Source organism: Anser anser (assembly GCF_964211835.1).
Source record: "Anser anser genome assembly, chromosome: 16".
Lineage (NCBI taxonomy): Eukaryota > Metazoa > Chordata > Aves > Anseriformes > Anatidae > Anser > Anser anser.
In genome coordinates this window covers 11936127-11960544 of record NC_139737.1, presented here as the reverse complement: position 1 = coordinate 11960544, position 24418 = coordinate 11936127, and the positions used below count along the sequence as shown (strand labels likewise).

The window sequence follows — 24418 nt, the reverse complement described above, 5'->3', positions numbered from 1 at the left end:
CCTGCACCAGTACAGGGACAGTCACACCCCGGTGTGGTTAATGCCGTGGCAGTTGTGCAAGCAGTGACTGTCTGGATGCTTGTGTGAGTGCGGGCTGGGACAGGAGCACTGGTAGCTCGTCCTCGGCTGCAGTGCTGGGGCCTCTCTCTCTTGCTGGATGCACTCTGTCCTCAGCTGCGGGCTGCTCCGAGCGCTGGCTGGTGTCATGCTGATAGGTACAGGTGCCGTGAGGAGGTGGTGCTGCCCCAGGGCAGCCTCGTGAGACCTGCACGAGGGTTTGGCCCGAGGGGATGGAAAACACTGGTCGGGGTCGGAAGCCTGTTTCTGGGGGCTGCGTGTTTGTGCTGAGATCTGGCATCTGCCAGCTTTCTGCTCTCGTATCTTGAGGTGGTTGTGTCCTGAGCGTTTCTGTTAATGGCTCATGCTTACTATGTTGCGTCCTACATCCTCTTTGTTTCTAGTGAAGTCTGAGGCAGTTTCCGCCTAAGAGATTGTGCCAAAGGATGAACTGAGCGTGTGAGAACAGCAAAATGCCTTCCTCGGGCTGCTGCTGTCCCTTCCAGTCAGAGGAGCGATGTGCAGGCTGTGCTTTCCTGGGTGCTGTGAGTCAGTGCTGAAGCCCCACGTTAGTCAGACAGCAGGCAGGTGCAGGCACACCAAGTTTGCTCCCTTCTGAGGGCAGATTTGGAAGCAGAGCTCGACTTGTCCCCAGCAGGTGCACGTGCCAGTTGGCTGAGAAGTGCTGGGAAGGATGCTTTGTTTGTTTCTGAGATCTCAAGCCCTGTTCTCCCTCTGCAGAGCCTTGTCCCGCTCAGGATGTGCTCTGGGAAGCTGGCAGGGCAGGAACAAGAGCAGGGAGAACTGGGACGTGCTCTCAGCCCGGAGCCTGTGCTGGTTCTGCCGGGAGGTCTCCGGCAGCTGGCAGGCCGCTGGCGGCGGTGCAGGGGCGCAGCAACGCGTGAGGGCTTCTCGGGCTGCAGCAGCAGCTGGCGAGGCCAAGGCTGGCAGAATGGGGCTTTTTCTCCCCTTTTAACAAAAGGGAGCCTGTGGACAGCGCGGGTGCGATTGTTGAGGAGGGAGGGACTGTACGAGCAGCCTCTCCTGCTGGGGAGCACGAGCTGGTGGCAACGCTGAGCAGAGCAGGTTGCTTTTGGGCCGTCCCAGCTGTCTGTTTGCAGCCGCTTGCTCTGCAGCTCTTGGTAGCTGCTGCTGACAGGGTTACACTGTCTGTAGCAATATGAAGGAATAGCCAGGAAGTATTTGACAGAGAAACAAGCTGGGTGTCAGTGGGTGCCCAGGATTAGATGGCACGTGCTCCAGAGGACTGCAGGAAGCTGAATGTGAAGCTGCGGGGCTGCTGGCCGGGGTGTGCGGCGTGCTGCTGCCGCTGGCGGGGCTCTGCCTGGCGCTGGGAGCAGCAGGGTGACCTGCCTCGTGTCCCCTCGGGATGGGGGTGAGCCCCCTGCGCTGTCTGGGCTGCTGCGAGGAGAAGGGCTGCGTGCTGAGCTGCTGGGGCTCGCTGCGGTGATGGTGAGCATGTGGACGGAGTTGTCGTCAGGCAGCCTTCGTGAGGTTTCCTGTAAGATATTAATCAAGAGACTAATTTAGCCATGGAGAGAAGAGAGGCCTTCTAATCAAGCTGGTTTAGCCTCACCCTTTGCTTCCTCTCTGAGCGGTCACCTCTCAGGATCACAGCAGGCTCCCCAGTGTTGCTGCTGTCTGGTCTGGCAACGGGGGCCAGGCTCATGTGCCCCCTCCAGCATCTCCTGCTGCTGCTGGTGAGACCAAGCCCGGGGCCTGGCTCTGACGGGCGCGGTGCTGGGGCTTCGTCTAACGGGATCCTGCCTGCGGGGCTGTCAGCGTCCCATTGCCTGCAGTGCAGTGCAGCAGGGTAAGTGAGACCTGCGGCTGCTTCTGTCTTACTAGCTGGTATTTTTTTTATCATGCTCGTCTTTGGACTGACAGGGTCTGGCTGTAGCTCAGCACAAGCAACTTAGTAATTTTCCTGGAGCTGCTTCTTGTACCTCTGCCCTAACGCTCCTTCCCAAAGCCACCTCCGTGCACACTTCTGGGTGTGTCGTTGCACAATAACTACCCGGGGAAGTACGGGAGCTCCTGGATTTTCTCACAGCCTGTGAAACTTGCATCTTGCAACTCTGGCAGACATTGTAGGCACCTGGGTATGTTCTTAGAATAGTCTGCTCCCTGCTGGGAGGGACGCTGGGGTTACGCAAGGGTTGCACGTTGTGAGGATTGGCAGAGGAACTGAAACTGCAGGTGGATAAATGGAGTTCAAGGACAGAGAGGTTGCTGACCTCCCGTACAGATCGAGGGCGTGCTCCTTTGCAGGGAAGATCAGAGCCTTCAGTTTGCTCACTGGGCTAGAAAACCTGATTATTTTGGCTGCGTGGATGGTTTGTGTGTTCTCCTCCAGCACCGCTGTGTGAAAGGCAAAGACGCAGGCAAGGAATTAGGCTTGAAGCGGATGAGGCTTGCTCAGAGTGGGGGCATTTACAGGGGACAGAGTGGTCAGGCCTTACAAGAAGTGCAGATGGGTACTTGTTACAAGCGTGGCAGTTTGTTCATGGGGAGCTGCGTTTGTTGTGCCTGGGGGGCTTTCTGTGCCCGGAGCTGTGAGGCTGCAGTATCAATTTACCGAGGCGCTGATGAAGTCTTTCAGCAGCACGAGGAGCTGACGTTCAGTCAGTCCCGTGTCAGAGCTGCTACACCTGCCTGGGGCAGGCTCTCCGTCTCTGCGTTTCTGCACGCTGTTTGTTGGAGATGTCACCAGGTGGTGTGGGATGAAGTCAGGAGCCCTGGCGGTTCTCTGCGGGTTCAGAGCCCGTCCTGCTGGCAGGTGCCACCTCCCTTCTGCAGGGGAATCCCGCAGGGAGATCAGCCGCCTTCCTGGCTGCCTTTTTGTATCCGCATACCCGCTGGTTCAGCCCTCCTGGTGCCACTGCCCATCCTCTGGGGGATGTGTGTGATACAGAGTGAGAGGGCAGGCCAGCAGGTGACACCTGCCCATCACCTGCAGGGATTTGAGGCATGATGTTGACAGCCCTCCAAAAACCTGACTGAAGGCACGACTCCTCATCGTGGGCTCGGTGGATATCTTCTGAGCCCCAGTGAAACCAGCTTACTTGGCCTTCAGTGTTTCTGTGTCTTGAAAATCCGGCAGCATGCTCACCCAGAGCTGCACCGCTTTCCAAAACGGGGTGCTCACCAGCTGCGGGCAGCCTGTTGGCTAGTTTACTTACCCCAGCTTCGCCCAGGATATGTTTCGTAGCCCGGCTGCAAACTGTTTAAACAAGGCATCAGCTGTGTGGTGCTGGAAATAAGCTCTCCTTCTGCTGGGCTGGTAAAAATAGTCCGTGCTCCTCTGACAATATTACTTATGGTAAACATCTAAAATGTTTCCTCCCGTGTCAAACTATCTCGCTGTCCTGCAGCATGCAGAGGGGTTGGCTCGCAGGGCTAGCGGCGGTGGCTGAGGTCGGCCAAGCTCTCTGACCTTGCACAGGAGCTCTGTCACAGCCCTGTGATCCCCAGGCCTTTTGTTTTAAGGGTGAATGGAGCTGGCTCTAAATAAAACAGGTAATAAGCAATTGCTGTTCTTCGTTGGCTGTCTTGTGTTGTAAAATACTTAAAGAACTTAATTAGGGTTAATGCGCGTTCTCTTTACATGATGGTTACTCAAAAAAAAAAAAAAAGAAAAGGCAGGAACAAGTGAAGCTGCAGGACAGGAGGCCTCCCCTCGCTGCTGAACCCGCTCCCGTCAGCGCAGGAGGACCGCTGGCACCACCACCAGGGGGTTCGTCTGGGGGGGCTGTCAGCTCTCTGCCTTGTTTGAGCAAATGTGCCAAAGCAATAGAAGATCCTCCTTGAAAAGGGCCTCAGCAGCTGCTGGCAGTGCTAAAAACGTGCCTCTCGAGCATCAGGCGCTCAGGTGGGAACACGAGCAGCACCAGCCCCATCCGTCGGCTTTCCTCACTTGCTGATGTGGGCTGGTTGACACCGGCGGTGCTGTCAGTTGGTGGTGGCTCCTTCAGAGCTGTCCGAGCATCCTAGAGCCTGGTGAAAGGGGCTTGGAGCAGGTTTTAGGGCACAGCCAGGGAGATGAGTGGAAGAATCGTGGGGAATTGTGTGTCCACCTCGGGCTGGGTTGTGTGCTGCAGGCGGTGCTCAGGGCACAGCGAAGCGAATGGTGTTTGGACTGCAAAAAATAAATATTATTTCTTTAGGTGCCTCTGGTACTTGTTCAGATTCTGAAGGGCTGCGAGGAGCTGAGAATGTCCTTAATGAGAAGGAAGGACAGCAAGATGGATTGGATCTTGCTGTGGGACACTAGCAACCTCGCAGGGTGCTGGGTGTTTTCACTGCAGGCTGTTCCCATCCCGCCGCTTCCAGAGGCAATCAGCGGGCCGAGGCCCTGGCCAGAAAGCAGGCGGTGGCCCAGGGTCCCTCTGGAAACGAGCTCCGTTTTGCTGCTTTGGCGCAGGGCATGGGCACTGTTTGCCGGCCTTGTTTGGGTTTCTTTGCAGCAGGAGGAACCTGTTCTCCATAGCTACGTGGTCAACTTCCAGCTGAAAAGGTTTGGCTCAGAGACAGAGCTGGCAGTGGAGTTGTCTTAGGTCTTACCTGTGTGTATGGGGGCACTGGAGTGGAAAATTATAGGGTTTCTGAGATAGCTGTATGGATCTGAAAAGTGGTGGTGTTAAGTGGATATGTTTTTTCTTTTCCCCAGGATTTGTTGCCAGGTTTGCCTAGCAGTCTTCTCGTGAAGCGCTGCCAAGTGTTTCTGGAGAGGCTGAAAGCCCCTTCACCAGTCCCTCCCAGGCTATGCTCTGTCATTACACAACTTCTTCTTTCTCGATCTGTGTCATGACGCAACAGGATTTGAGTGTGATTGCAGGGAATGTGGAGGCTGAGCTTTCTGGCAAACCTCTCGTAAAAACCTTCAGCCTTCCCAGAACTCCTCGGGGTATTTCCTGCCGTGTATCAGCACTGAGGTGGGTGATAGGGGCGGTAAGCACGGCAGGGGTGGCCAATCTGTCCTGCTCTTAGGAAACTTTTTCATGAATGCTTTTTGCAAACCTGCGTGAGCTCCCCAGCTTTCTCCCAGAGTGCAGAACCCTGCTGGAAGCACTTCTGTTCCGAGCAGTCTGTTTAGGAGCATTCCCATCTTGAACAACCCATGTGCCAGCAAATACATCCTCTGTTTTCCGTGAAGCTGTCTTGTTCGGGTTAGCTCGCCCAGCTGGCCTCCCCAGACCTCCACTTCTGCCTCGTCTGTTCTTGCAAGGAGTGAGACTTTTAAAGGGTTCCTTCTACTCCAGTACTGTTCCTGTGCCGTTTGGGATAAGCAAGGCTAGGTGTAGGGTGCGAACCCACCTCTCCTTTAGCCTCAGTGGCTGTCCCAAGCCACCAGGCCGTCTCAGACCCTGCTGCAGGCCACCGGCTTCCCGGCCCTCTGAGCGCAGCCCAGGCCAGATGGCACGGGGGAGGCTGCGAGCAGGTGAGAGCCCCGCTAGCTGCACGCAGCCTGCGCGTGTCAGCGCCGGCTCCGAGGGCCTGGGGCTCCGGCCGCCCACGCGGCGTGCACGTGAGCCCGTTCCCCACACGGCAGCGGCTTGGCCCGGCCAAGCTCTGCCTGGCATTTCGGCGGCTCTAATTCTGGAGCCGGGGTGACCGGGAAGCCGAGGGCTGGCTGGCTGCCCCCTGCGGCCTCGCACGTGAGGTGGCCCGGGAAGCGCTCCGGGAAGCGCTCCGTCCTCCTTGTATTCCTGCTCCGGGGCCGGGCTGCTGGCCGGGGAGGAGCTGGGAGACTGCTGTCCGCGTCCCCTCGTGCACCAGCTTGGTCCCTCGCTCAGGAGGGGTTTTGGGCTCCGACCGTGCTCCGGTTTGGGTGGCACCGGGGGTGCTTTGCAGCGACCTTCTCCCAGTGCCTGCGTCTGCTCTGCGGGAAGCTTTCTGCAGGTCTCTGCTGAGCGAGTTCTCCCCATCGCACTGCATCACTGGGAAGGGTCCTCTGCTCTCCCACCACCTCCTTCCAACTGGAATCTGTTTCTTGGAGGGTGCTCCCCGCTAGCTAAGATGCAGAGCCTCTCCCCTGCACTAAGCAGAGCTGCTCTGGGAGCTTCTGCAACCTCCCTGCTGCCTGCCGAATGACCCCTGCTGGCCTCGAGGTGGTTTGCTTTGCTCTGGAAACACCTGCCGGGTCCCCAGAGGGACTGGTTGCTGCAGGAGCATCCCCGGAGCACTTCCTCTGCATCGTCCACACCCTCCTGGTTCTCCCCCTTCTTCCAGCAGGCCTTAAGGGGAGGTGAGAGGAGCTCTACCTGGCTCCCTGGGGCTCTCTTCCTTGCTGCTGCCACCTCCTTGCTGGATTCTGCCCGGAGCCAAGCCATGCCCCAAACCCCACTGCCCTCAGGGACTGACAGCTGGCAGTCCCGGTGATTTGGGACCCCTCTGCTTGTGAGCTCCGGGCCGAGCTTGTATGTGAGAGTAATACGGTCACAGAAGCTTAAGGGAGGAACAAAATAATCTTCAGCCCCTTTGGTCCTCAGGGGGAGTGTTTACAGGGGCTGGGTAGGCTCTGGCATTGTGCCCCACTTTGTCTGCAGTGGTTTGTATGATTTTATTTTTTTTTTCTCCTTCCCCTGTCTAATGTGAACTGACACCCTGCAGATCTGCGGATGTTCTGGCAGATCTTGAGGACGCCTAACACTTCAGTTGCTCAGCTTCCATCATCTTCTCCTGCGCGCCAGCTTCTCTTAGCGGTGTTATAACCCCTGTAAACCACAATTATCATCAGCAATTACCCTGAAAACCATAACTTCCACTGATGCAACCTGCGCTTCCTGCTGTTCCACACAAACGCTGCGTCATTGCATAAGGGAGCTGGATTCAACCAGGTTATGTAAATAATTGTTACTTAGAAATGTGATGAAAGAGAAACCAAAGAGCATTGGCTTACTGTTGGCTCAGCTCCCCTCGGTCCGCTTGGGCGCTCTGGAAGCGTGCGTCCCCTTGGCCGGGGAGTTGTAGCGGGTCCAGAAGTCCCCACCCCGTCCCGCTTGTTGTCCTGCGGCTGAGCTGCGGCAGCTAAAATGGGCTCAGCTGGCTGGGATGGCAGCGCAGTGCCCTCTCGGTTATGTGTGGTTGGAGCAGAGCGGTGCTCTAAAAAACCTTGTAGTCAGTCCCGATGCTCGAGGGAGCGCCGAACTCCTTAACCTGCTGCGCCGCAGGTGCCCGGGCGTGGATCTGGCCCCAGCCCCGCTCCCACACCACCGCTCCTCAGCCGCCGCGGCTCCCCAGGGTCCCTGCTGGAGTCGATGCGTCTCAGGTCGCGTAGCTGCTCCTACAAACCCTCTTCCCTGCTGTGCAGTGAATGTGCAATGCTAAATCTCTCGCTAGCCTGTGTGATCACTCTTACGGGGAGGCTCGACCTCGAGGTAGCCTCCCCGTATGTGTGTGCCAGGTGAAATACGGCTGCGGCTCTGCATCGCCAGCGTCGGGCTGCCGGCTGAGCAGGCAGCCTGGCTGTAAGCGTGGTTTAGCTGCGGAGGCGAGAACTGTTCGGGCTTCCCACCTGCAGCTCTCTTCCTCCCTCACATCGCAGCGTTGGGCCCCGCTCGTGGCGGAGGAGCTCTGCAGAGCCCGCGCTGCCCCTGACGCGTGGCCGGGGCTCCGTTCTGTGCGGGGCTCGGTGCCGCTGTGGCGATGGCACCGGCTGCCCTTGGGCTGTCTGCTCCTGGTGGCAAATGGCTGCGGGCAGCTGGGAAGCCCTCAGCTGTGCACAGAGCTGGAGGTTTTCAACACCCGGCCTTGGAAGGGGCGTAGCTGGGGGTTTGGTTTAAGGCTCCGTTTACCTGAGGGCTCCTCCAGTGCTAAAACCTCTGTGCGTCCCTGCTGTGGTCCAGATGACCTTGTGACACTTGGATCCCTAGCTGTTAAATGCAGGGTTCAGCTTGGGGGAGACAAGAAACCTGTTCAGCTGAAGCTGGGTTTTGCCGGGTGTTTCATCTAGCGGTGTGCCTGGGGGGTTGCAAATTGGTTTCTGTTTTCAGAGGCAGGCTTGCTGTTAGCTCCAAGATCACACACCGGCAGTCGCGGGCACCACCACTGTCATCTGTTTTCATCAGCAGTGCTTAAAGACATACCTGGGGACTTGGGCTGCTCAGAGGTGAGCACTCTGGTCATGTTTTCGTGCTGTTTCTGAGTGCTATTTATGTATCTTTCAGTTGATTTTTTTGGACAAGTGAGTCTGTGTGAGATGCTCAGGACTGATGGTTCTTGCTTTTACCTGCTGGGCACCAGAGGGAAGATGCTCACAGAACTTTGCTTCCAGGAATCCACAAGCTCCTTTCTGACGCACGCAGCACTTCGTAGCATGCAAGCAGGCATTCCTTTAAATGCCCCATCTGAAATGCTTCATTGTGGTGGCTTTTGTGCCAGAGAAGAGGGCAGAACAATCCCTGAGTGCTCTTGCAGCCCGTTGAGTGTAGCTGCGGGCACTGCGAGCTATTTTCAGACGCAGGGAGACTCGAAACAATCGCTTGCTCTTGAGAGGTCCGCGAGGTCTCCGCAGGAGGCGCGCTGGCAGCGGGTGTCCTCTGCAGAAGCGTGGCCGTGGCTCCCTGAAGGCGAGGGCCGCCCTAATCTGAATTCATCGTCCCAAAGCCTGATGTTTCCCCCTCCTCGTGCTGGTGGAGCTCTTCTGCAGTCACGAGAATGAAGCCCAGGGAGGACTCTGAAAAGCCCTTGGAAAACCCTTGCAAAAGTTTAAACTTCCCTCGGGCCTCGCACTCCCTCCCCACGTTTCTCTGGCCGTGCCCTGTGGGTGCTGGCGTTAGGGATGAGCCTGGCCGTGTGCCCCGTCCCCAGCCCCTCCTCATGGCCTGGAAAAGAGTAGGACCTGGCTACAGGACACGTGAGATGGGGGCAAGGACGGATGGGTGGGGTTGTGTCCCCAGCGGGTGCTGTGCCCGGGAAGGCAGCGTGGAGGTGCCAGGCCCGGGACGGGTGCTGCTCACCCCAGCAGCTGTGCTCCGCGGCGGCCCCGGGCTGTGCCGTCCCCATTGGCCCCAGCCCCGTCCCACCGTCAGCTCATCCCGCGGAGCAAATGGGTGCCTGGGAGGCCTGTCTGTGGGCAGGGCAGGGCAGGCTCTGTCGCAACCCGCGGGAGGAACGCGGTCAGCAAGTGCTCGAAGTGGGGAGCCAAACCTTGCCGGGCTCGGCCCTGATCCTCCCGGGCTGTACACCCGGAGCAGCGCCCTCCTGCCCCTTCCCGGGCCGCTCTCGTGGCACTGACCCGATGGGCGAAGCTGCTTTCCCTGCCCCGGGCAGCTGGCTGCTCTCTGCTCTGCCCCTGGCTAAGGCAGCCCCAGGGCTCAGCTCCTGCCCCTCGTGCAGTCCCCAAGCAGCTGCAGCAGCCGTGGGCTGCCTGCCCGAGAGGGGAAGCCGTCTTTTGGGGCAGCCTGCTCTAGTCCTTCCTCCTGAAGAGCTTTTCTTCCAGTGAAGGTTGTAACGCTGTGCTGGGGCAGAGCGTGGGCACGGCAGGGTGCCCCCTCCCTGCCCCGTTCCTCAGGCTTGGGCTGGGCTCGGGGTTGCACAACGCCCAGCAGCCCTGGGAGCGAGGCCTTCAGGTGAGGGGTTAGTGGGCTGCAGTGCTCCAGCTCCTCTCGGGAAGCTTTATAATTGTACTGCAGAGAGATTTTAGAACCAGGCTTGTCCCTGAGGCGCAGTGCTCCTGCGTGTCTGGCCCAAGCTGGTCAGCACTGCTCACCCCAGCGCTGCTGCCCCGAGGAGCCCTGTGTGCGGGGAGGGACAGTAACGGGAGGAGATGCTCTTCCCTCAAGTCAGCTGAGCCACAGCTGCTCGGCCCAGCTCTTTGACCCTCGAGTAATAAAATCGGAAAGGAAATCCTCTGATTTCCTGGTTCCTCTCCACTAGCAAGAGCCCCGCTGCGAGGGAACCCGTTGAACGGTCTCATGTCACGCAGCTGAGTTGTCGTGAAGCAACGCCCTCGGTTATGGGAGGGGAAGGGGAGGAAGCTGCTCAGGCCAGGGCTGAGCTGCCTGCCCCAAACACTGCTGCTCCTTCTCAGGAGTCTTGGTATTCACGTTTCTTTTCCTCTGTGCTTACAAAGGGGCAAACTTGCCTAAAGGATCCGGCCGGGAATCCCCTTTCAGGAGTGGCCGGTTGGAGGTGTGCTGCACATCAGCGCAGGTATCAGCGGAGCCGATTGCTAGAGCCCAGTGGCAGCCACAGGAATAAATGGGACGAGCTGAGTTTGTAGGTGGCAGATCCACGAGCGGTTCTCGAAGGGCATCGTGCGCGTGTAACCACCGGTCCTGAAAGGCCCTGCCCGGGGCGGAGGTGCGGGGCTTGCGTCTGTGGGGCTCCCCCAGCCTTTGCGCCGCTCCCAGCAGGAGCGCATCTGCCAGCAGAGCACGTGGCTCCCTGCTGCTGTCGTGCCGACGCAGAGCAGCCGTTCCTGGGGAATTACGTGAGAAATGAGAGTATTTCCCTTACCCGTTCCTGTGCCAGAGCAGCTCTCCTTCCCCTTGCCTTGCTGGGGGAGGGGAGAGCAGTGGCTGCTTTTAGCTAGAATTTGGTGTGTCTGTGCGTGCTCGGGGCTGTTTGGGATGCTAAAGGTGTGAGGTTTGTGTTCCCGACTTAGAGGGAGCCTGGCCGCAGTCCTGAGGACAGAGCCGCGTGGAGGTGCGCCCTGGCCTCTCCCCAGCACTGGTGTTGTCTTTCACTCCCCTGCACGTAGTCGAGGGGACACTTCTCAAGGGGAACTGTCAGCTGAGAGCCACGGCTATTCTTCTAGGGGTCACTCGTGTTGGTGTGCTGGCTGCCTGGGGAGAGACCAGGGGAAGTGTCTCCCTCCTTCCCGGCTGTGGGAGACTGCTGCCCTGCTGCGTGGGAAGTCACGTCAACTTTTCCTTGCTAATCTCTTGATCTGTCGGGGGTGCCACCTCATTTCCTTCTCTGCAGTAGCTGAAGCCTTGTGTTGCGTTAAAACTAGGTGTGTTTTTATGTTGGTAACAGACCGTTTCCCTGGGGATGTGACATTTCTGTTCCATCTCTGGGTGCAGCTCTTGGCCCTTCTCACTGGGGTGCCTAATGCCAAGGTCCCGCTGGACTGGCACCGCAGTTACAGGAGCCCGGGGCTGGTTCGGGGCGTCACAGAGTAACTGAGCTAGGAAAGGACCCATAAGATCATCAAGTCCAACCATTCAGGGAGGACCACAGGCAGAAAATAATGCAGAGCAGGCCTGGCACTTAACAAATACACGTGTGTATAAATATATGACCTTGGAATATAAGACAGCCCTTGGCATCCCGTCCCAGTTCATCAGGCAGTAGGCATGCAGGGGCTGGGTGGTGCTGCAGGACAACACTGGCCAATGTCTCATGCAGACAAGTCTGCAGGCGTAAGTGTGTGTGAGCAGGGGTGCCATACCACAGATCCCAGCTTCCTCGTGACCTGTGCACTCTCGGCTTTGGTTCTCTTAGCCCCTTCTTCCTCCGTCTGCTCTCTGAAAGCACCACGTATTTACACTGTGGGCGTTCGATTGTGTTTAATTGTAGTCACTTACGTGGGGATGGGGACTTTGGACTAAATTGTCCCACTATTGGAAAACTTTAGTCCGGAATTGGATTTCTGGGGTTTGGTTACTCTGTGCTTGGAAGGGCAGGTGAGGACATCGGTGTTGCCCACAAGGGTAAGTACCTCTGAGTCTGCAGGATCACTGTTACGTTGTAGTGCCTGTACAGTAACAAACACCACCTTGTTGGTTTTTTTTTTTTTCCAGGGAAGGGAACGAGCCTGGGGATTCTATGAAAATCACCTACAGCGAGCTGCTGCACAAAGTCTGTCAGTTTGCCAATGTCCTCCGCAACCAAGGTAGGCGGCTGGAGCAACAGGAGCGCTGAGTACCGGGAAAGCATTAGGCTGGCTTTTGACACTGTGTCTGTTCTCTGCGTGGCTGCTAGGCTGTTGAGTAATTCTGTGCAAAGTGCTTCACTTCTCCGTTGGCTTCCACAGCTGTAGAGGAGGGTATGTGCAGGTTTGCTCTGCACGTTCATCTCCAGTTCTGTATGTGAAAGATCGTCAGTGCTGCTCGTGTCAGCTGTACTAGGGAAGAACCTGTGCTCAAAGCTTCCTGCTCTTGGACTTTTCCATCTAGCAGTGGGCACTGGTTACGTTTCTGCCTCCTTCAAGGGACCGAACCTGTCTGATCAGAACGTGGAGCATTCGTTGCAGTCACCTTACAAGAGCTGTGGGGCTTGAAAGGCAAAGTGCACGTGCCTGATGTTCCTGGACAGGCTGGGGCTCTCTTTCTGGTCACCACTGGTGTAAAGTTCCTCACGTTTCAAGTGTCTGCCATGGCTGCGTGGGCATTGCTGGGAGATGGCAGTGGAAGCTCATGCCTGTGGACACTTGCTTTGGCCTGGAGAGCTGAGGTGTTCCACGCAAGGCTGGTTCAGCTCTAGCTCCAGCTGAAGCTTTACTGTGTGTATATAAACATTGACTTTCCTGTATAGATGCTTCCTTCGATGTAACGTGTTCGTTTTGATGAATGACATGTCTGTTTTCCCTCCACAGGTGTGAAGAAAGGAGACAGAATTTCCATCTACCTGCCGATGATCCTGGAGCTGGTGATAGCCATGCTCGCCTGTGCCAGGATCGGGGCTCTTCACTCCGTTGTGGTAGGAGCAAGCCCTGCGCATCGCTCTCAGTGCAGGGCTGTTGGGGGGGAGCAGCTCCTGGTTTTAGGAGGGTGAGGAGAGAGAGAAGCTGGAAGAGCTGAAAAGAGGGGCACTGACCATAAGATGGATGGAAACTAAAGTAATGCTCTGTTTCCTAGCCCTCTTCTGCACCACGGAATGAGCTCCTCTAGTGCTCTCCATCGATGCTGGGTGGTATTGTTTATGGTGGGGGAGCAGCACAGCTGTGGCCATCCCTGTTGCGTCGCTTGTTAACTTGGTCGTGTGATCTGTCAGTTTGCAGGTTTCTCAGCGAACTCTCTTTGTGAGCGGATTCTTGACTGCGGTTGTTCTCTCCTCATTACGGCAGGTAAAACGCGCTTCAGTGCCCCTGACCCTGAGCTGTTTCTGTTGGCTGTCTGAAAGGTCTGTATTTTAAAAGCCAGATGTGCTTGGAATTGGGAGAGGAAGGGGCGGTGCTTCAGCTGAGCTGCTGCGAGGCAGTTACGCTGCTTGTAGCTGTGCTTGAGCACAGTTTTCCACTTTGAATGTACAGCAGAGCATCTAAGCAGCCCGCCCACTTTGTCCTGTACAGCATGATGTCACCAGCTGATAATAACATGTTTCCAAATGCTTCTCATCCATGTTTCTCTCCAAAATAAGCCAGATGTTTGCAAGATGTATCATTTATGGGGCAGTCCAAATATGAGGATTCCCTCCCTTCCCGGTTTCAAGGAAATTCCTATCTCAACTCCCAAACTTGTAAAGCAAAGAATACGGAAAGTGGTGGTGTTTGCATGTAAGCCCACTGCGTTTTCCACAGCTGTTTTCTGAGACAGTGCTGTTACTATTAATAGATCCATGGCATGGAAAGGACCCGCTAAACTTTACAATCTGCGTTCTGGCCACATTGAATTATTCCCCCAGGATATTCCCAAAAGCCTTGTTGGGTCAAATCTGAACCTCTCCCAGGGAAAGAATTTCACCATTTCTCTTGGCATCCTTTTCTCTAGACCAAAGGGATATATTAGGAAACCTTTCCCATCAGCTGCTTGTCGTCTTTCCCTCCCTCTGGTGCATGAGTTCTGCTCTGCCCTCGTGAAGCTGCCTGTCGTTTCTAGCTGTCCCAGGCTGCCTTGGCTGAGGAGCCTCTCTCAAGTTTTCCTTACTGTTTTGTAGATGCCTTTTATCGAGGAGACAAGCTGGTCAACTTGAAGCAGATTGCAGACGAAGCCCTCCAGAAATGTAAAGACAAGTAAGTTCAGATTCCTTTGTGAGAAGGGCATTTATTGGAATCTGCTCCCGCACAACTGGGAACGGAAACTTTTGTAGATGGGCAGACTGGAGCAGGTCTGACACAAGCTGCAGTAAGCCTTTCAAAAGTAACACGCAGTTCAACTACCTTGTCTTAAAAATATTATCTTTAAACTTTGCTCTTGTCCATTTTGACCTGGAGGCCCGCGTGTTGGATGGGAGGATTTGCTGGAGATGTACTGTATAATCCCAAATCCCTGCAACCCGTGGCAGATCTCCCAGTGCTGTAGCAGCAGCTTGTAGAGCGGGAGGGAATAACACACCTCTGTACACAGTGTGCGTGGTCTGACACAACGCTGTGGTACATGCTGAGATGGGGCTTAAATCTTGCCTAAAAACCACTTGTTCTACAATAATGAAATAAAACAGAACTATTTCAGCTCTGGGAAATGGCTGTGTAACAGGAAGCAGCACTTTAATTGGCATGCACCAACGTGTGCTTAGGATCAGTGCCTGGCTGCGCACAGGTGTGTGGTTAAGGTGCTCCATTTTAAAAGGGTCTTTGCTGAAATACTGGTACGTCACAGGCAGGCAGATACCATCACACTTTACTGAAAGGGAAATAAACAGGGTGAAATGACTTTGATAGTGACCGCATCTGTAAGCCTGGCACACTGGAGACCACACCTAGATCCTTACACTTCCACACCAAAGCTTCCTCTTCCGATTGCTCTCCCTTCTTCATTGGCAAGAGATGCAGGTCACGATAACAGATAGCGTTCCCTGGGGGTTGGGATGGGGGAAGACAGGCATTGGTAATGACTTGTTTGTAACCTTTTGTTTAGCAGGCGAAGTGTTCCTGGCTTGGTAAGGTAGAATAAAAGCAACAAATTTGTAGAAAAATGTTGTTGACATTGCTGACAGTGTGGGCACACAGGCAGCATATGATGCTTAAGAAACGCAGCTCAGGGCCTCTGCTCTGCTTTCAGTGCAGCCCATAAAACCCCCGAAGGGCAGGCTTAGCTGGAGCAGCCTGAGCTGATGGCCCCTTTCCCTTTACAGGGGCTCCCCTTTGAAAAAGTGCATTGTGGTGAAGCACATGGGGAGGGAAGAGATAGCAGCGGACGGGACGTGCAGCAAGTCTCCCCCTCTCAAAAGGCTGTGCCAGGACGTACAGGTATGCTCCTTGGGGCTGGGGCTGGGGGCGTTTTGTCTTCTGTAAGTCAGAGCCCAGCAAATCGCTCAGTGTGAAACCACTGTAGAGCTCCCCTGGATGCTCCTGTTTTCTGACTCCTGTTCCTGCTTTCTCCCTGCTTGCTGTTGTTGCTTTGTGAGTGGTATGAAGAAGGGTTCCTTTGTCTTCCCCAAGATCCCTTCCCTGCAGCTTTCTTTAACACCATCACTAGCCGCCAACCTGCGGGATCCCTGAAAGCACAGCAGGGCGCAGCTTCCCCAGGCTGGATGCTGCTAGGACGAGGACAAGATGGTGCTTTCCTCTGTCCAGTGAAGGACTCTCCCATTTTAATCCTGTGTCTATCTCCCCTTTTGTGCAAGGAGCAATGACTTCCTGCACTGTAGCTGTGACGGTGGGAACGGGAGAGAGAAGATTTGTTCTTGGGGCCTGAGCCCAGGCCCCACGGAAACAATCGTAAGCTGGGAATAATGCAGTCACTGTGTAGCTGGCACAGGAACTGTGTCAGCTGTTGGGGCTGGGGCTTTCCCTCGCAACTGAAACCAGATGAAAGGATGTGGGCCAGAGACATGTGGCTAGATGGGGGTGGAAGGAGGAGAAGGTGTCAGGAGCCGTGGCATCCTGCTGAGCTCCTGGGGCTGGGCTCAGCCCTGCTGCACCTGGCAGCCAGGTACTGCCTTCATCCTCCCATCACCACCCAGCACTAACAGCGTGCTCCGTGTCGCGTGGCATTGTCTTCTGTCCCTAAATATTTGGCAATTCCTAAATGTTTGGTAATTAATTCACAGCAGTGCATCGAGTTGTCCCTAGGTGCTGGGATACGGCCCGTGCAGGCTGGCGCTTGCCCAGAGATGGGCTGTGGGTGGGGGACGTGTTTGAGCTTTGGGCTCTGCCTTCAAAGGGAAGGTCCCTGCACACCCTGGCACAAGCCCAGCAGATGAAGTGTCTTTCAGTTGACTTTGCTTGTTCAGCTGTGTTGATTTTATTGGGGTGTCGCTCACTGTTTGCCAGCCTGGCCGTATTACGCTGGCCTGCCTTGCCCCTCCTCTCGCTAGGAGAGGGGAGCTGCAAAGGGGTGGGAAGGCGGGAGCAGGCCGGCATTTGTTGTGCTTACCCAGCTGGGAAGCTGCGGCGCAGCCAGCCCCCGCGCTGCTGCTGCTTTTGGTGATCTGAGGCTACTGAGCGGCCTCCCGGCGGAGGCAGGAGCAGGGCTGCCTGTTGTTACCCTCTGGGTCTTGCTGCTGTTCTTGTTCAGACACTTTAATAAAGATCGCCCTCCCCTGTGAGTGCACTTTTACTGTTCGTTTGCCTGTGTAACGCTGTCAGGGGGCTGCGTGCCTGCCCTGTGCTTCTGTACCCAGCTGGCCCTGAGACCTGCCTGGAGGTGACGGGTACCTAGGGAAGGTGATGGAAGTGGTAAGGGTGCTGCTTAGAGCGCTTCTCCTGGCCTGGGTGCTGGGGCCGTGCCCTCTCCAGCCTGCCAGGCCGATTTTCCAACTCCTTGCCTGCAAAGCCTGGTCTGGATCCTCCGCTTCTCAACTTTCACACCCTCTTTGTGGATTTTTAACAGGAAAAAAAGGCTGAGAGCTCACAGAGACTCCATCCCAAGGTATTTACGCACAGCTCTGCCTTTCTCCCCTCAGCACCTCCCCTCTCCAGCCCTCCACCTTTCTAACCGCTCCGGCTCTGCGTGGCCACACGTGCCCCCCTAATCGGGTTGCCAGCAGTTGCATGTTAGCGATAGATCTCACTCGCTGCTTGGCTGCAGTCACCGGGCTCTGCCTCCCTCTGCCCAGCGGCACGGGAGCGATGAATGAGGGCGGTCGGAGCACTGCGGGGGCTCTGACGGCCTCTGGAAGGAGAAGCAGAGGGTGAGGAGGTGTGTGTGTGCAGGGCTGCTTGCCTGCCTTCTGTTTCCTCTTCACCGGGAGCAGTCCAGCCCCCTCGTTTTCTTTCACGAAGGCCGTGCGGCACAGCCTGGGGTTAGCGGCACCGACTTTGCTGCCAGAAGCAAATCTGCTTCTGTAAAGCCACCTGAATGCACATGAGCGTGCTGGCAAGGTGAAGTGCAGAACCACTGGGACTTGCTGCCAGCTCTGGGATGACGTTTTACCCCTTTCCCTCTAAAAGCAGTTCTCGCAATGTGCTTCCCTTCGTCGCAAGGCTGGCAGGAGTCGCGTGCAGCTCCCCGGCCCTGGCGGTGTGCTGGGGGCAGGAAGCCTGGGGCTCCAGGGCCCGGACTCTGCTCGTCCAGGCCGAGGAGCTGCAGCCTCAGGGCCCCACGTAAAGCAAGCGCAGGCCCGCCAGCACGGGTGCTCTGCTGGAGCACCCTGAGAGCCCGGGCTTGCGTGCTGGGATGGGCTGTTACTGATCAGCATCGCCGCCTGCTGTTGGAGGCTCAGGTGTTCCCCAGTTCTGCTGGGGGCCCTCAGCATCAGCCGCCCCAGGGCCTTGCTGACTGCCCCAGTGGGATGCCTCCGGAGAGTGCTGGCTCCTGGCCTGGCTACATCGAGCTCTAGTTACCTAAAAACCTACCTAGATCAGGGCAGCCCGGCTTGCCCAGCTCAGGTGTGCGGGGCAGCTCTCAGACGGCAGGCACCTTTGTCTCTGCTCCATCCCTCAGCTCTGGGTCTCCTTCCTTTTTACCCTGACAGCTTAACTGGGTCGGGGAGAGGCAGCACGTCCTGCTGGGCCCCCTGGTTTGGGAGCTGTCGGGCAGGCCTGGTTCCAGGGGCTGCGTGCTGTGCTGCAGCTCTGACCTGCTCCGTGGGGCGGTGGAAGTGCGGTGCTAAAGCTGAGGGGGCCTTGAGGGAGGGGTGCCGGAAGGTGACTGCTGGGCCGCTGCGAGCTGAGCTTGGGAGTGTGTGCCGTGGTGCCTTGCTGGGAGCTTGCTGATGCGCCGGAGGCGTGGAAACTTCTCTCCCAGGTAAAGAAAACCCAAACAGGTGCCCTGGGGATCTGTGAGAGCTTTACCAGTGGCCTCAGCTATGCTGTGCTGTCAGCGAAGGGCCGGAGCAGCTGGTGTTCCTGCACCACGTGCGCAGGAGCCGCACGCTGACCACCACTGCCATGTGGCTGTGGGATCCCAGCGCCTCCAAACGGTGCACACACAGCTTTGGGGATGCAGAGAGTCGCTGTGCCACCCCGTGGCTGCTCTCTGCACAGAGATGCTCCAGCCGAGGGGATTTTGGGGTGCAAGACTTGCAGCACTGGCACTTGCTGCCCTCAGGCTGCTTCGTGCAGCCTGCAGCTCGGAGCCACTGGGATCCAGCTCACTGCTGAGGACCAGAAGTTCCCTTAACCCACGTTTCCATCCTGCTTTGCTGGGGTGACGTCCTCCTGTTTGCGTTTCTGCCTCTTGGACCAAAGGCACCTTCCAGCCCTGTCCGCTCGTGGGGCGGTCTTGTCCGAGGGGCAGCCTGGGGGCCGTGCATGGGCTGTCCCACACCACGGACCCTTGCTCTTCCCGGAGATGTGTCCCAGCTGTGAGCTGGCCTCCTGGTGCTGCGAGGCTCGGGGTCAGCGTGCCTGGCCTCGCGGAGGTGCGCAAAGTGGGGGTCTGCTCTCAGGCTGAGGAGCGCTGCCCGCGCGGCTGTCCCCAGGCTCCTCCAGGGAAAGGAGAGAAGGTCAGGTGGATTCGGGTCTTGCATTGAACCGTGCCATCCCGGAGACGGAGCCAGCCAGCGCGGCTCTCAGGGTGACCTCTGCCGATCACCCATGGGTGCTGGTAGCCCCATTGCAGCTCTGGCACCTTTGGGCAGCTGCTGCTGGGTGTTTCCCTGTCAGAGCAGTCACTTCTCCTCAGGGTAACTAGCTTAAAACCTGGATGTAACAGATTTTCTGGGCTGCAGGGCAAAACGGTATGAGCCTGATGTGTTTCTGTTGGTCTCGGGTTGCGCTGCCATGGGGGTCGCTGCCAGGTGGCCGGGACCGGGGCCCACCAGTGGGTACGCGGTGTGCTGAGGCTCGCTGCTTCGCTGTCTGACTGCAGCTCGGAGGCAGGAGAGGGCCTGTTTGCTGCGGAAGCGCAGAGCAGCTGGAGCTGCAGCACCTCTCCTGGCCACTCCTGAGAGGGGTTTGTTTGTGTTGCCAATGGTTCGGAAAATCCGCTTCAAGTCTCGCAGCCAGACAACGTTTAAAGGTTTTCCTTGCTGGCTGCAGGCTGAGGAAGGAGCTGCCGGAGTGGGAGTTGCAGCTCCGATGCACGGTTTGCAGCAAGCAGCTCTGGGCAGAGGCCATGCTGTGAGTACTCTGGGCCAAGAGGGGTGACGAGGTTGGGGCTGCAGCCCCCTTGTCCCCTCTCTCTGCTTTTCGGGCCAGGGCTGTTCCTAATCTTGTGCTTTTCTCAGACCCCCTGGAATCCAGGCACAGACATGTGGTGGCATGAGCTGGTGAGCGGTGTCAGCACGGAGTGCGAGCCCGAGTGGTGTGACTCGGAGGACAAACTCTTCATCCTCTACACCAGCGGCTCCACGGGGAAACCCAAGGTATGCCTCGCCTGTAATGCTGAGTTACAGCAACCCCTCGGTGCTGGGAAACAGCGAGGGGTGTGCCGGGGGGCCCCGGTGGGCAGAGGAGCTGTGGAGGGGCTCTGCTGGTTGTCCTGCTCAGCTGCTCTTGGAGCTCAGGGGACCAGTGGTGCTCAGCTCGGCCTGCGAGGATGGGGGCCTTGGTGGAGCTCGCCCTGACGGCGCTGTGCCTTCTCCCCGCAGGGCGTGCTGCACACCGTGGGCGGATACATGCTGTATGCTGCCACCTCCTTTAAGTACGTCTTCGATTACCAGCCTGAGGATGTGTACTGGTGCACGGCTGACATCGGGTGGATAACGGGCCATTCCTACCTCACCTACGGACCCCTGGCGAACGGGGCGACTAGCGTGTTAGTAAGTGCTGGGCAGCCTCTGGGGGCCCGACTCCAAGGAATTAGAGGTGGTGGCGCTGAGCTGCATCCCTGCGTTGCTCTGTGGTAATGCAGCAGGACGTGCTGTTCTCCCTCGTGCAAAGCCCCACTGCGCTGTCTGCCACGTCACAGTGCGCTGTGCTCTGCACAGAGAGCTGGCAGTCCCCAGGGAAGATGTGGGTGGCTTCCCAGTGGTGCTGGGGAGTGCTAGGCTCTGCGTGGCGGCTGGGTGGTTAGTTTTGCAAATGTTCCCATGTTTCTTTCCCTTAGAAATGCAGGCCTTGTGTACTGGGGTGCCAGGGTTGCTGCAAACTAACGTGAAAGCTGGACCAGGAGCCAGGGAGTGATGTTATTGACATCTGAGGTGGATCTGGCAATCTGCATTTAATTCCTGTGCCTCTATCTCCTTTGGCAGCGTACAAATCGGGAACCAGAGGCCTGTGTCCGAGACTCTCGTGAGGAAATGCAAACAGGGAAATGTCATGCTGGGAGAACCCTTCTTAGTAGGGTTCTGGGTGCTTTTGGTTGTGGTTCCCTCACTCTGTTCGGACCGATCACCTGCGCCATGTGATACAGGCAGTGTCATTTGGGCTGATGGGACCACATCACTGTGAGAGCCACCCAGCTGCCCTTGCTGGTAGGGTGTTTTGGGGGACAATTGCTAGGACACCAGCACCGGGAGGGTGCTAAATCCATCCTGAGGTAGCAGTACGAAGAGTCCTGAGCTGGACTGGTTTCATGCATGGTGCCCCTGGCATGCCTCTAAGGACACTGCTGGGGTCCAGCTGTTCTCAGCTGCTCGTGCTCGAGAAGGTGCCTCAGGTCGCTGGGAGGGAGCAGCAAGGATCAGCTGTGTCACTGCCCTCTCTCGCTTAGTTTGAAGGTGTCCCCACCTACCCGGACATCGGGCGAATGTGGAGCATTGTTGACAAGTACAAGGTGACCAAGTTCTACACAGCACCCACAGCCATCCGGCTGCTGATGAAGCACGGGGAGGAGCCCGTTAAAAAGTGAGTCAGTCCCCGCTGGCATGGGGGCCCCTGGCTCTGGCGTAGCTTCCTCTCGGAGCAGCGGCTTCCCCACTGCGCTTTCTGAACAAACCAGGACCTTTTGCCTTCAACCCAGCAGCTTGCAGGCTGTGTTGCTTTGCCCCCAGCCCTCCCTTCAGCATGGCGCTCCAGAACAGGCTCTTCTTTCTCTTTTCCAAGCTGCGGATCAGCTTGGAGGCTGCGGCTTTTCCCTGCTCCCCACCCAAAGCTCACGGAGGTGAGCTGGGCCGATAGCCCCTCTGTGCTGCAACTTGGCCAAGGGAAGGGAAGGAGCAGAGCCAAGTGGGATCTTGCAGACACCAAAACCACAGAGGTTTCCCCTCTTCCCCCACGGGTGAGGGCAGAGAAGGGGCTGAACCCCAGATACGTTAGGGAGGCCCAGGGATTCCTGCAGGCTCTGCAGTGCCATAGGCTCACAGCTGCTTCCCTCCGTGGCCTGCTGAGCCCCTGCGAGCCCCCTCCTCTCTGCAGGCACAGCAGGAAGACTCTGAAGGTGCTGGGGACCGTTGGGGAGCCCATCAACCCTGAAGCCTGGTTGTGGTACTACCGTGTGGTGGGAGAAGAGAGGTGTCCCATTGTGGACACGTTCTGGCAGACAGAGACGGTGAGTCCTCACCTGGGTGTCTCTGGGACTTCTCTTTCCCTTGTGCTTCCGGCAGGCAGCAGGGTGTCTCGGCAGGTTTGCTGTGATATTTCTGTGCTGCTGTGGGGACTAGTTGTTTTGCTTGCCCAGGAGCTTACTCCTATAGTGGCTTTTGTAGCCTGCAAGTGTTGGTTCCCCTTCTCTCTCAGGGCCTCAGAGAGTCCATGGGGAGACCTCAAAAGGTTCCCTGCCAAGGTCTGCTCTGAACCCTGTTCTCTGTTTTCTCCAGCATCTCCAAAGCTTTATGCCCAAACATGGGCTCCCTGTCCCCTGCTGTATCCTCCCCAGCAGGTTGGCATCACCTAGACTCATTCCTTTTTGCCTCCCTTTACAGGGTGGCCACATGCTGACGTCTCTCCCTGCTGCCACCCCCATGAAGCCAGGCTCTGCTGTGAGTACTTCCCTTCCTCCCCGGAGGGAAGGATCCCCACTCCCTCTAGTTAGCACGTTACAGTGCCTGGGCTCACCAGCCTGTCTCCTTGCTGTCTGGTCCCCGTGGCAGACGTTTCCCTTCTTCGGCGTGGTCCCTGCCATCGTGAATGAGTCGGGGGAAGAGCTGGAAGGAGAAGCAGAAGGCTACCTGGTAAAGAGGGGCTGATCTCCCCCACCCTCCCCTTGTCTGCCCCCACCAGCTCCAGGACGTTCCCGGTACCGTAAGCACCTCTCTGCTTACGCTGGACCCAAACAAGGCACCCTTTGGGTGGCAGGAGCTGCCCTTCACTGGCAGTTCTGTGCTGTGAACAAGCTGTTCAACTGATCCATGAAAACACTTGCACACACGGGCAAGGCAGGAGGAAGGGAACAACTTGTCAGCCACGCTCCTTTCCTTATGCCAAGTGTGGAGAGACTTTCCCAATAGATTAGCACAGGGCAGCAGCTGAGCGTCATCGCTCAGGGCTGCCTCTGCAGCATCTCTGTAGCTGCACAGCACTGGAAAGACCAGGTTATTTTCCCTCTCCTTACAAAAGAAATAGTTCATAAAATCCCTGGGGGAGGTAGAAAGCAGCGTGTATTACCTTAGCCTTTGGAAGAGCTCCTCAGTGAGGTGGTTTCCTCCATGTCCCCAGGAGCCGCAGAAGGGCTATGTTAATCTCAACAAGCCCTGGAGCATTGTGGGAACTGAACTTGCTGGCCACTGATGGTTGAATTAGATTTAGAAACACTGACCGACAGCAGAGGCCGAGAGCTGGCTTGGTTAAGAGTTGGTTTTGCTCCCACTGACTCAGGTTTGCATTTCTCCTTGTAGGTATTTAAGCAGCCCTGGCCAGGAATAATGCGCACGCTGTATGGAAACCACCAGCAATTTGAAACCACCTACTTCAAGAAGTTCCCTGGGTACTACGTGACAGGCGACGGTAAGGGGGTCTGGGCGGCGTGTGGGTGCAGAGGCCTGAGGACAGCAATTAAAATCTTGCAGTGCCCTGGCCTTAGGATCCCTTATCGGTTGCTCTGAGGACTGGCACTGCTTCCTCACGCTGTCATTTCTGGTTATTTTTAGGCTGCAGGAGAGATAAAGATGGCTATTACTGGATCACAGGGCGAATTGATGACATGTTGAATGTTTCTGGTAAGAACAACTTTTGTCTTCAGTGGGAGCCGGTGTGCTTTGTGATGCTAGTTAAAGAGCCACCTTGCTTTTATGGGGGACAGCTCTGCCTCTGTGAGCCTGCCCAGCAACCTGTCCACAAGTCAGACAAGCCTGAAACTTGGTGACTGTGGTTTAATGCCTCCAGACACGGTGCACTGGAGGGAGGGAGCCTTCTGTAATCTCTTAGAGGAGGTCCTCAACCAGCATACGTGCTTCTGTGTCGGAGCATGTGGGGCCACGGGGAATCTCAGTCAGGGAGGGCAGGACCTTGCAGTCTCTGATCCAGGCTGTAGCTCCAGGTAGGGCTAACAGCAAAGCTGCATCAAACCGCTCAGTGCTGTGTCCCCAGAGACAGTTTTCCCTCCAAATCCAGCTCCCTCTCAGCCTGTGCTTTGTTTAATCCTGCGGCCAGAGACAATTCACAGACCTGTTAAAGAAAGAAACCTGAAGATGGGAGGGAGAACAGCCGGGGAGGTGGCCTTGCTCTGCAGCCTGTCCTCCTGGGAGTGATGCCTGGCAGCCTTCTGGGGCAGCCCAACCACTGCACTGCTGAAATGAGTTTCTCCAGCTGTTTTCTCAAGGAACAGGAACCCGACCTCTCAAACCTCCAGTTCGGGGCCTTTTGGGCTTGCAGAGCTCCTCCTGCCAGCTGCTGGGAGGCTGCAGGCCCCCAGCCCCACGCAGCTCTGCGAAGCACTGCCGTTCTCCTTCCAGGCCACTTGCTGAGCACTGCGGAGGTGGAGTCAGCCTTGCTTGGGCACGCCTCCGTCTCTGAGGCTGCGGTGGTCAGCCACCCACACCCCCTGAAAGGGGAATGTCTCTACTGCTTCGTGACCCTGAAGGATGGCCACGAGTTCACCAAGAACCTGGCAGATGAGCTGAAAAAACAAGGTAGGAACAGCCAAACGTCTGGGAGGCTGTGTAGCAGGGAGAGGGAGGGCGGTGCTGGGTAGGCAGTGGAGGGGTTAAGGGCTTGGGCGCTTAAGGGTGCGTGTGGTCTGGGGAATGCAGCATGGACAACTGTGACAAGGTGCCCCCTCTGATTAGAGAGCACGGCTGGCAAAGACTA

At 57.0% G+C, this 24418-nt stretch overlaps 1 protein-coding gene across 2 annotated transcripts in view; it reads left to right on the top strand.

Moving 5' to 3' along the window:
- Positions 1-24418, top strand: part of ACSS2 (acyl-CoA synthetase short chain family member 2) — a 33064-nt gene that overhangs the window by 5782 nt on the left and 2864 nt on the right. Inside the window, exons 3-17 of one of the 2 annotated variants that reach the window (XM_083801253.1) lie at positions 11829-11920; positions 12623-12726; positions 13021-13093; positions 13903-13978; positions 15040-15154; positions 16740-16778; positions 19519-19656; positions 19882-20052; positions 20946-21079; positions 21590-21722; positions 22096-22152; positions 22264-22344; positions 23008-23116; positions 23260-23328; positions 24064-24240. In XM_083801253.1, the coding sequence (XP_083657379.1) occupies positions 11829-11920; positions 12623-12726; positions 13021-13093; positions 13903-13978; positions 15040-15154; positions 16740-16778; positions 19519-19656; positions 19882-20052; positions 20946-21079; positions 21590-21722; positions 22096-22152; positions 22264-22344; positions 23008-23116; positions 23260-23328; positions 24064-24240 (1568 nt within the window). The remainder of the gene's footprint in view (positions 1-11828; positions 11921-12622; positions 12727-13020; positions 13094-13902; positions 13979-15039; positions 15155-16739; positions 16779-19518; positions 19657-19881; positions 20053-20945; positions 21080-21589; positions 21723-22095; positions 22153-22263; positions 22345-23007; positions 23117-23259; positions 23329-24063; positions 24241-24418) is intronic. The other variant, XM_083801254.1, reaches the window with a different exon arrangement.